The sequence below is a fragment of the Tasmannia lanceolata genome, unplaced genomic scaffold (genome assembly GCF_043159265.1).
Source record: "Tasmannia lanceolata isolate RefF3 unplaced genomic scaffold, GAP_Taslan_0.1 ptg000008l, whole genome shotgun sequence".
Classification (NCBI taxonomy): Eukaryota; Viridiplantae; Streptophyta; class Magnoliopsida; order Canellales; family Winteraceae; genus Tasmannia; species Tasmannia lanceolata.
Window position 1 is genome coordinate 9,356,313 of NW_027518685.1, and position 11,755 is coordinate 9,368,067.

Below are 11,755 nucleotides of genomic sequence, written 5' to 3' on the forward strand. Positions count from 1 at the left end.
ACCGGCGGTCAAAATTCTAATTTCTGCTAAATCCCTACCAAACATCCCTTGGGTAATTAGGAGAATTACATTCCCTGCTATTTTACTTAAAAAAACGTAACCAAACGAAGCAATAGGGAAGCAAAACTCATGAGCTCGAGGGCCACATACAATAGGGAAATTGGGTGACCTCACTGTAAGAGGATGTTGCATATCTACTATTATATAATGTCGCTCCACCGATGATCAATCCAGACCGTCCATCTAATAGGCTTCTGTTTGATCAAGAGTACGTTTATTATTCCTTCGCACCTGCTTCTTTCTGTCATTCTCAAGCGAGCAAGAGGGAGAGAGAGAGAGAGAGAGAGAGAGAGAGAGAGAGAGAGTTTTAGGTGAGGTTTTGATGGGGGACGGAGAAAAGCCTCTGAGAAAGATTTCAGAAGCCTTCAAAGATCTGGCATCGACTGTAAATTCTCAGACCCTGGATGTGGAGGTGGCGCCCTTCTCGCTCGCTTGTTCTCACGTCTCAGTCCTCTTCGGCTGTCTAGGGATCGCATTCAAGTTTGCCGAAATGGATTACGTTTCCAAGGTAACAAAATCCTCTCTTCCTTTTTCAATCTAACAAAATCGTCTCTTCATTTTCATGGATTTCTTTTCCATCGTAAATCTGCGAATATGTAACTAGATCTGTAAATCTCTCTCTCTCTCTCTCTCTCTCCAATGATTAATGATCTCTGATTGTTCCTTATTTCTAACTTTATAATTTGAGAATCTGTACATAATTTTGAAGTTAAATTTGCTTATTTGCATATGATTATTATAATAGCATTATAATTGATATAGTTAATGCCATTCAATGAGGCCTTAATATGTTCCATTTGCAAATAAGATTAACTTCAAATAATTTTATCTGCAAATAAGAATTGATTTTGGGGGGATCCAAAGAGGCCCTAAACCTCTCGTCTCTGTAATTGTATTTCACTCTCTCTTGTACCATCTGTTTGTTTTTGCTTTTTTATTATTATTTTCATTAGTATTCTGTGAATCTGCATTCAATCAGTAATCAATGGGTAAGGACCCGTTTGGATGCCGAGAAGATTTTGATTTTGATTTCTCACATTTGCAGCCCCTTTTTGCATTGTAATTTGGATCGGATCAAATTCTTGGATTTCTAATTCAGCAGCTGACAATGAAAAAAATCCAGATTTCTAAATTTGCTGTGGAAATAAGAAATTGGAAATCCACAGATCTGGGAGTTTCCTTCACCCTCTTTGCTCCTCAACCTCTCCCCTCCACTAGGAAGTACCCCCTTCCCTCTCTCTCTCTCCCTCTACATGAGCTGCTGCCAGATCTATTCAATTTGTATTCAAAACTTAATTCCAAATCCAAATACAAAATGTGGGGTATCCAAATGGGCCGTAAATCTCTATCTGGAGCTGTGCTCAAATTCAATGGTTAGAAATCACGGATTTTTACGATATCTAATTGTTCTTCACAGTTCAATACTTCAGTTCCTCTTCTCTTTTTGGTGATTTTGCTGATAATTCATGAGTATATGCTTCAATCAGTATATCTATTATTGAATTCGATGGTTAGAAATCACACTTACTCTCAGTTTGGAGTCTTTAAATAGTAATTCTCTTCTTGGGTTAAAAAAAATAGTAATTCTCTTCCAGTTACTTTGTTATTCTCTTGCTAATTTCGATAGATAATCCATGAATCTGTGACCCAACTAGGAAATGTATATCTGAAGCTGTATTTGATTATCATAAGTTGTTTTTGGGTTACTTGGTGTATGTGGAGGGTGTGTAAGGGTGGGGGGAATGGGGAAGAAAAGTGGGGTGTAGAATCAAACACTGGAAAATTTTCCAATATATTATTTCGTAAAAGTACTGAGTGGATCAGGATAGAAGTTTTTTGCAAGGGTTCTATTGCCTGTGTCTGTTCTCAGGGAACCCATGCTAGGGAGTCTCCTACAACCACCAGAATCTTCTGTCAAAGTGGAGCACCGGTAACTAGTTTGGAGCTACGACTGGTGCTCATGCGAAGGAAGCTCCTAGTCTAAGTGTTTGTGTGCCTTGCTATAGCGAAACTCTGGTCTCCATGATCACTGCAGAATTTAGAATCTAATGAAAAAAATGAATTTAGTATACCGTGATGACTGCCCATGTATGCTTATAATTTATAAGTATAAGAAGTGTAATACATTGAGCTGTTTTAGGTTAGTTGCCATATTCTAACCCTAGAGGAAATGCTTTAACTCTCTTTTAATGATCTTTCTCATACCCCTTATGGTGATGGAACTGAATAAATGTCAAGTACATAATAAGTTACATTTGCATTATTAAAAAAAAAGTTACTTTTGTGCTAAAAGTGCTTAAAACTATGTGACTTGGAGTGGATGTTTAATGTATTTTAGAAGGGAACTTTGAATTATGTGGATTGACTATAGATTTGTAGCTAATGGTTTTCACATTGTTTTCCTTTCATGTTTTCACATTGTTTTCCTTCGCTTATGTTGCACTGTTGCATATACTTTGGTTCTTAAATTCTTTTTCCCTTTTGCATAACAGGTTAATGATCTCTCAAAAGCATCGGCGTCTATTGATACATTACAATCCTTGCTTGATCATGATGTTGAACAAAATTGTGTGAGGAAAGGTGGTAGCCATTCACGCAACCTTCTCAGAGTGAAGCGTGGACTTGACATGGTCAGGGTACTGTTCGAGCAAATTTTAGCATCAGAGTATGTCTGCAGGCCCCTTCTCTGTGTCAATTGGGTGATGCAAATGCCTGGAAAGCATTTTATCTTACTAGTTCATAAATATTCTTTCAATGATGCCACTTCTGGGTTGAATTTTTAATTCTTGTGCTTTTCTTTCACTTCCAACCTCACATTGCTTTACGACCAGGTGCATCTACTGTGATAACACAAATGCCATCTTTAACTCAGTTTTGTATGATTTTCTGCTTGTGAATCTGGAAACTCAAGCTTGTTATACGGAGCTACGTGGAAGAACCACGTGGTTTCGGGACGTCCCTAACCTGCATTCCTCTCACCCCACATAATCAACAAAATATAAATCACTGTCTTTTTATGAAAAAAACATACTTGACAAAATGCAAAGAATTTCTTCAAAAAAATTGGAAAAATGATAAAAAAAAAAACTACTGTTTTGGTACACATGATAACTTTAGAGTGATGGTTTAGGACATGCCCTAAACCAACCTGTTCTTTCCTTCTCGATTTCATTAACTTTGTTCAATATATATATATATATGAGAAATTATATGATGCCCAACCGTCAAAATAAAGGGCGGAGAGAGACAAACCCTCTCTCCCTTGATTTTTAATCCAAGGGAAAGCACCGTTTTTGACTTTTCCTTGGTTCAAAAACCAAGGCAGCAGGTTTTGTCTCCTTCCGCCCTTTACATTTTGACGGTCGGGCATCATATAATTTCTCTCTCTCTCTCTATATATATATATTTAATTATTATAAGATTTTACTAATATTTCCTAGGTATTCCTTGAAAATTTTGAGAACCACAAATTTTTTCTCCAACTTGTGAATCCATTCCTTCTATTCCTGTTCCTGTGGCTGCTTCTACTACCACTCTGGTTTCATGAAACAATGGTTATTATATCACGAAGCATTCAGATTGATTTTATTGAGTGTAGAAGAAACATGAACCCATGTTTGAAGACAATTGGAATCCCAGTTTTGGACTAATTGTTGAGTTATATCGTATTGTAGCCTGCAAGGGTTTTTTTTTTCCTTTTTATGTAAATAACTTAAGGAAATAGAAGTCAAGCAGAGGGGCTTCTACCTCAAGTCGTGTTACTGAAATTGTTTTCTCTCCCTCTTTTCTCTTTCTTCTCTTCTTCTTCTTTTGTTTCTCCTTTCTCCATCAACTTCATTATAGATCACAACCTAGTATCAGAGCAGGGAATCAAAACATCTTCTTCTTTTATCCGCAAGTCTGCAGCAACCAAGGGACATCATCTTCGTCTAGGGTATAATCAATTTTTTTGAGGGGATTTGTGATGGCTTTTTCCTATTTGTTTGATGGCGACTTGAATGTTGTTCTTGATTTTCTCTTCGAAAAAATAGAGGAACATCAGATGTTGAGTTTTTGAGTACAGATCCGGAGTGTATGTGATCATATCTGGAGTTTTTTGTCCATACCGGATTTTTTTCTGATCATATTTGGTGTTTTTGTCCATATTGGAGTTTTTCTGATCAGATTTAGTTTTTTCCCTTATCCGATCAAGATTTTTCAGTTTGGTTCACTTGATTGGGAGACATTCTTTGGTGAGGACGGATAGATTACGCACTGTGTACTGCTCATAATTGATCTCCTGGAAAGGATGTTGAGTGACAGTAATTCAAAGATCACCTCTACAATAGTTGGGGCCTCAGAAGCTAGTTCTACCACGGGTAGTTATGGGGACAATACCCATAATGTGAGGAGATCACAACAGTAAGTTTTTTTCTTTTTCGTTCCTTTTTTTTCGGAATGGTGTCACAACAGTTAAGTTGGATGACGAATTATCTTGAGTGATCACAATTCCCAAGATGTTTTTGGAGGCGGATGTGAAGTGGGATATGTTATTGGGAAAGCAAATGCACCGAAGGAATATGATCTGGCATATGCTAAATGGGAGTGTAAAAATATGATGGTCATATCTTGGTTGCTGAATTCTTGTTGACTGCAAATGAAGTTTAGGCTAAGACAGCCTGAACTTATTCTTTGAGGAAGAAGAAAAGAGAATATTGAACAAGTATATTATCTTTGGCAGGAGATCGTGACTGTTCGCCTAGGGGAGAAGAGCAGTGTCACTTTTTATTTCATATTTTCACCCTTCAGGGTTGTGGGAGGAGTTAGATCACTACCAGTTACTGGAATGGGATACTCTACCTGATTTAGGAAAAAATCAAAAACCAGTTGAGCAAAACATAATCTTCAATTTCATAGCCGTGTTGAATGCCAGGGTATGAAATGGCCTAGTTGCAAATCTTGGGGAGAGATGGGCTTTTGGAGGTCGATCCCATTTTCATTGCACATGACTCTATCTTCATCCTCTATGTCATCTACTGGAAAAGGGAGAACATCAAAAGTTTAATAGAGCTCCGGATGACAATGATAAGTTGATATGTGATTATTGTGTGAAAATTGTCATACATAGGAGACTTTCCGAGATATTGTTGGCTGACCAGAAAGGGATAACCAGAGTAAAGCCCAAAATTCCCAGTTGACCAATGTTTCTGCTACGTCTACCACCTCATCGGTCTTAGTGTCTTAGTATCTGCTGCTGGATATGTGATGGAACTTCTTCTTCATTTCCTTTCTCAACTTGAAGGTGCCTCGATCTCCACTTCCTCTAAGTACACAATCTTCTCCTCATCATGTCTATATGTCTTCCTCTTCAGGTCTATCGTAGGTTATTTAATCAAGAGCCTCTAATCACATGATGGGTATATCTGCTTTGTTTTCTACCCTTTTTCTTCTACCAATGTCTTCCTCTTCAGGTCTATCGTATGTTACTGAGCTAATTTGAGAAACAAATAAAAATATTCAAATATTATAATACTCAAGTCGTATTTGGAAGATCAGGGTATTCTCCATCAAAGTACCTTGTTTTACACCCCACAACAAAATAGGGTTACAGAAGAGAAAGAGCTGCCATCTGCTAGAGGTTACTCATGGACTGTTAGAGTATTTATGAGGCCAAAATGTCCTGTGTTGATGCTGATCTCACAGTGGCATTCCTGAAAATTTAGATTCCATCCTGTATGCTACAATGGAAGTCTCCTATTCTTCTTTTTTTCTCCAGGCCAGCCATCTTTTGTCCTTCTTCATGTGTTTGGGTGTGTCTGTTTCATTCATATTATGGGTCCAAATTTATCCTAAAGCTATTTGCGGGGAATTTGTTGGCTACTCATCCACTTAGAAGTGGTATGTCTTGATCGTATGTCTGGAAAACGGATGTCGCTATAGATATCACATTTCTTAAGTCTACTCCATTTTTTACCTCCTACACCTCTTGAAAGGGATACTAACTCCTATGTCTGAATCCGTTCCTCTTCCTACTCCTCGTCCAATTCCTATGATTGTGTTTGTTCATCTCCCTACTCATCCTTCTACAGGGTCTACATGGGCTCAAAAATTACAAATGCATGTGAGGCGACGGAAAGGAAAGCCAACCGTAGATCCTTCTCTCCCAATCTGCCTTGGATTCGATTACTAATGGTATTGAACCTACTCCTCATCCTACTTTTGAGTCTAGTCTTGTTGAATTTGTTCTTCCTTCTGACCTTGATATCCCATTGCTTTATGCAAGAAAAGTATCATAGCACTTCGCATCCTATTTCTAATTTTTTTGGTTATTATTCTTTGTTTCCAACAGATCATGCCTTTGTTTCTTGTATGTCCTTTGTATTCTTCATTTTTTTTTCTTTTCTCTTCTTTGTATTTGACCATCTCGGTCGCTTCTATTAATGAATTTTTTTGTCATTAAAAAAAAAATCATGCTTTTTTTCTTCTTCTATTTCTTCTCTGTCTATTCCGAGTAGTTTTACAGAGGCTATCTCCTAACCAAAGTGGAAAGAGGCAGTATAGGAAGAGATGAAGGCGTTGCTGAAAAATCAGACCTGGGAAATGGTAGATCTATCGAAAGGGAAAGAGGCAGTAGGCTCTAAATGAGTGTTTACCGTGTAACACAGGGTTGATGGAATAGTTGACAAATGTAAAACACGGTTAGTTCCTAAAATTTATACACAGACTTAAGGAATTGACTGTACATTTTCTCCTATAGCAAAAAATGAAATATAGTTGAGTGCTTCTTTTCCTTGCAAAAATCTGTCATGACCACATTCCAGCCAGACATGAAGAATTCCTTCCCCCTGATGGAGATTTACATGAGGAAGCGTGCATACAGCCACCTCTAGTCTTCGGTCTCCGGGAAATGAAGGGAAAGTATGTCGGCTGAAGAAATCTTTCTATAGGCTAAAACAATCTCCTAAAGCTTGGCTCAATAGGATCATCAGAGCGGTTAAAAGGATTGGATACAACTTGTTCCAATGTGACCGTACTTTCTTTGTGAAACATTCAGGGGAGTTCACCACTGCATTCATAGTATACATGGATGACCTTGTCGTTACAGGTAATTGCCCTGCGTAGATTGATCAGTTAAAAGAGTTTTTGTCTGCTGACGTTGAAATTAAATACTTGGATGAGTTAAAATATTTTCCTGGGATTGAGGTAGCTCTGTCAAAAATGGGAATACTCATCTTCTTAGGCTCTGTTCACTCGCATTCTCGGGAGACCAAATCCCGGGAAAACACCCCATTTTTTCCTGAGAAAGCTAAAATTCGCATGTTCACTTGTCTTCACGGGATTTTGATGGAGCCTAGGTGGAAAATGTCACATCTGACATAGAAATTGGGAAAAATGATGTGGAAATGAGTCTTTTCTCACAAGTGTGAGATTCTTTTTCCCTTTATTTTGGTGGGATTTGCTTTCCTAGGAAAACTAGGCAAGCAGTTTCTCGGGAAACCTTTTCCTGCACAGTTCCTGCGCGAGTGAATAGGCGCGGGAAACCTTTTCCTACATAGTTTCCCTGGATTTCTTTTCCTAATGCCACGTCAGATTCTCGGGAAACCTTTTCTTTTTCTTTCCTGGGAAAACAAGTGAACGGAGCCTTAGAGGAACTAGATCCTTGATTTTCGAAAGAAATAGGGAAGTTGGGTGGTCGTCCAACAGACTCCCATTGAGCCCTACCATAGGTTGAGCGAAAATGGTGATGGTCTTCCAATTAAGGGGCTGTTTTAGTGACTTGATGGTCACGTGCTATATTTTTCTTTGAATAACATGGCTTGATGTAGCTTATTTTGTGCGTGGTTAGCCAATATATGCATGTTGCAAGATCATCTCATCTTGAGGCTACAGAGAAAATATTGAGATATTTGAAGTCCTCTTGATGGGGACCGTCATCGGATACCTTCAAGCCAAGAAATTCTTCTAAGAGTCTTCAAGATCAAGTGGGGCCCACAAGGAACCTCCGACAATTGAACGTTCTAAAAAAAATCATAGGAGAGGTGAATATGTAATTTGAATAGTTGACCAAGGTCTGCAATTAAAAAAACAATTGACTCAAATTTTGAATATGGGTTTTAGCCTTTTAGGTTTTATTTTGGGAAATGATAAATGCGCCCCTTTTCATCACTTGGGACACCCAGGTGCATTGTACGTGGCAATCAGGTCCGCTCACTCCTTCAAATGTGAAGTACATCAGCCCCTTTGCAGTCATAGATACACTGTAGTTGGGTGTCCTAAGTAATGAAAAGGGGCGCATTTATCATTTCCCTTTATTTTTTGTGAGTGAGTTTTAAGTTGGCCTTTGTGAATTAATTTAGGCTTAGTTTGTTTCCCAATATGATTAGGTTACTTTTAGTAAGTCTTGTCATGTTGGGGTAGTTACCTATTTGATTTAAGAGTCCTTTTAGTTGTTTAGGAAATTCTATGTTTGGTATAGTTTTTATTTTCATTGTTGAGGGGTTAGTTTCCTACTCAGTTAATTCGATATTAGAAAGTCCTAAATTAGAATGGTAAGTATTTACTTGTGTTGCTTATTGTCTAGAGTTTCTAATTGAGCGGGGATCCAATTAAAGAATTTGTGGGGGTTTTCCTCTATATTTTAAGTTTCTTGACAGACAGTTTGAGTCCCATTTTTTTAGAAACGCAGTCATGACATGGAATTCAAATCACCTGATTTCCAGGTTTGACTCAATTGAGTCCATAGAAATCTTACATTTTCGTTATTAAGAAAAAAAAAGGACAATTAGACTTGCTTGATTTATTGAACTTGTTTATGTACTCTCTCCACCATTGTAGTTTTCATTGGCATTAATAAAGCATGCTTTAGCAGCTATATTTTGATGGACATGTTGCTGCTCCTGAATATAAAATCCAAACTGTCATCACATCACCTGAGGTCACTCATATTTCATGAATTCTATTTGCAGGGAGAGTTCCCTTAAGACTCCCGCGTCAGTGGCTTATGCACAGGTCTTTGCTCCTCACCATGGATGGGCTATCAGGAAAGCTGTGGCTGCGGGAATGTATGCACTCCCTACAAGGGCACAACTCTTGAGGAAACTAAATGAGGAGGGTAAGAACTCATGCATAGTTAGATAGTGGAGTCGTAAATATCATGTTCATTTATGAAAATTAAAAGGAAAATGATCTGGTGCCAGACAACAGTAACAAAATTTCTCTATTAATGAATCTCTACTGTCATTGGTTGGACGGCGATAAAGACGTCCCCACTGACATTTAAAGATTAGTGGTTTCCATGTCTACTTGTGATGCTGACAGATTAGCTCGGGCTGGAGTCAGTACAAACAGTTTGGCGATTTTTTATTTTCTCCCTCCTTGAGGGGCGATGTATCTTGCTGTTTTTTGCTGTCATTTTCTCTCTTTTCTCAATGTCCTGACCATCTCGGTCCCGGGGTTCCCCCTTCCCTCAGTAAAATTATCAGTCATTCAAAACTCAACTCAACAAAGCCTTTGTCCCAAAGTAGTTGGGGGTCGGCTAAATGAATCCTTTAGAAAAATTTCATAAAGAAATTTGTACATACGCACATACAGACTCAATATATCATATAGAATGCCTATGATACAAATGCATTACACATCTTTTGATGCTCTCAGAGGCCTCGGCGAAGGTTCAGATGCAAAACTACATTGCTTCATCAGCTCCTGTTATTCTCTACATCAACAATCTATTTCTCTCAAGGGAATTGGGTATTGAGTGGTAAAGAGTCTCAGGCTGCAGTTGCTTGGCTTTAGTTTGCTTTGCTCGAATCAAGTGGACCGGATTCTTTGCCAGGTACCAACTGCTTGACCTTCTCTTGTTCCTGCCCATGTAAATTGATACAAGAACCGATACATTGATACTACATTCATCTGTGGATATCTATCACTTGGACCTATTTGCTTGAGAACAAGTGCATCCCCCAGCTAGGTTAAACAAATATATCGCCTACATTCGTGCTGTTTCTGATTTACATTATCGCAAAGCACTTTAGTTTGTTATGATTTCTCTTTCATATTCAAATGATGCATTGGGGACATTAAAACATGAATTCGCTAGTAAATCAAAGTTCAACATGAATCCAAAAACAAGAATATTTACTTTTGAACCGATAAATTGGGCCTGTAGTTCAACGAACCAATACATCGGGCTGTAGTTAAATGGTTGAGGCTTTGTATCTCAACCTTGAGGTCTCAGGTTCGACCCAAGCTTACTTACCCATAAAAAAACAGAATATTTATTTTTGACTTAAAGCTGAAAAATACTAGGTTCCCAGGGTTAAGTATATCAAAGCTTTTCTCCACTGCATTGTGGAGGACTCAGTTACTAAAAGGGATTTGCTAGGGACCATCTCAATACTAAGTTCTTATGTGGCCGTACTCATGCAACAGCCGTTCCGCGAAATGCCTTGTGCAATGGTCCCTAGCAAATCTCTTACTGAAATAGCTTTGATATATTTTAATAATTTTGCATTCTCTTCTTGTTACCACATTCTTTTAGGCCATGCAAGGCATCCAGGAATTTTGAGTGGGGCAGTGGCAGGAGAGAGATTTGAGAGGGCACGATTGTGATTGTCACAAAAAAGTCGATCCTATTTTGAGTGGAGTTTTTAGTTTCCTGATTTTTTAGCTGCTTCTCATCACTCGGAGACACTAGTTTCCTGATTATTAGCCAATTCACCCTCATTTCCAGTTGCAGACACTGATTTATCATGGAAAAAAAGAAACCGTGGTAGCCAAACGTGCCCTTATTGCTATCACGTTCTTAGGGTGTGTTTGGATGGCCGGAATCATGAATCGGTATGGGTATCTGATACCGACGTAGGGGATTCCGGCGTTTGGCTTCGTCTCCAGGTGGAAAAAACGTTGGAATATTGAGCGCGTTTTGATACCTGCCCAAGGGGGTGGTATTCTGATTCCTGGAATCGGGAGAAAAAAAAGGCGTGAAATCTCATCTCATATTACCTTCCAGTATTACGTGTTTCCTTTCTTAAGCTTCCCTCTCTCGTCTCTTCTTCTCTAAACATCGATATCTCCTCTTTCCGGCTATGCTGCAAATCAATACCGGAACCAAGGTATTTATTGTTGGGTTTTCTCCGGCAATTCCAAACAGACAATGGCTCCCTTCATCACGCAATGATTTTCTTCCGTTTTCATCCCACTCCACGACGAATACCAGATTTTGCTTCCATCTTCTGTTTTTCAATTTGTATTAAAAAAAGGAAGAAGATGCTAAAATGGCTTAAAGCAAGAAAACAGAGGCCACCTGTTAATCTCATCATAATCTACTGTAGTAGAGAATTGAAAGAAATATATAATATAATATTAGAGCTCTCTTGATAAGATCATAAGAGAGGAGTGAAAAGAAATATATAATAAAATATTAGATTGGGCCTCAGTGAAAGAGGACAAATATATATTTTATGTGGGATTTGCTAGGGACCATCGCAGAAGGCAACACGCAGGCTCACTCTGCAGCAGCTTTTGTCTTCATTCATGAGCTGGCTGCTCTGACATGCAACAGACCAGCCTCAAAATGCTTTATGCCATGGACGCTAGCAAATCCCATTTTATATTATCCATTGGAAAGAGTAACAAAATAAAAGAAAGAAAGGGCAAAAACGCTGGAATATTAAGAGTGACAATATAAATTAGATGAAAAATATATAGATTTATTACA

At 38.4% G+C, this 11,755-nt stretch overlaps 1 protein-coding gene across 1 annotated transcript; it reads left to right on the top strand.

Annotated features, from left to right (window-relative positions):
* The first annotated feature begins 306 nt into the window (after nucleotides 1-306).
* Nucleotides 307-10,077, top strand: ACD11 (Glycolipid transfer protein (GLTP) family protein). Its single transcript, XM_077387734.1, has 4 exons — nucleotides 307-568; nucleotides 2,553-2,725; nucleotides 9,006-9,151; nucleotides 9,694-10,077. Exons 1-4 carry the CDS (start codon nucleotides 383-385, stop codon nucleotides 9,798-9,800), a joined length of 612 nt encoding a protein of 203 aa, XP_077243849.1. The 5' UTR covers nucleotides 307-382; the 3' UTR covers nucleotides 9,801-10,077.
* The last annotated feature ends 1,678 nt before the right edge of the window (nucleotides 10,078-11,755 follow it).

Coding starts and splice junctions, on each gene's coding strand:
- ACD11 (XM_077387734.1), top strand. CDS start 383: ATGGGGGACGGAGAAAAGCCTCTGAGAAAGATTTCAGAAGCCTTCAAA. Junction 2,726..9,005: donor GAGCAAATTTTAGCATCAGA/GTATGTCTGCAG, acceptor TTCTATTTGCAG/GGAGAGTTCCCTTAAGACTC. Junction 9,152..9,693: donor GAGGAAACTAAATGAGGAGG/GTAAGAACTCAT, acceptor TGATGCTCTCAG/AGGCCTCGGCGAAGGTTCAG.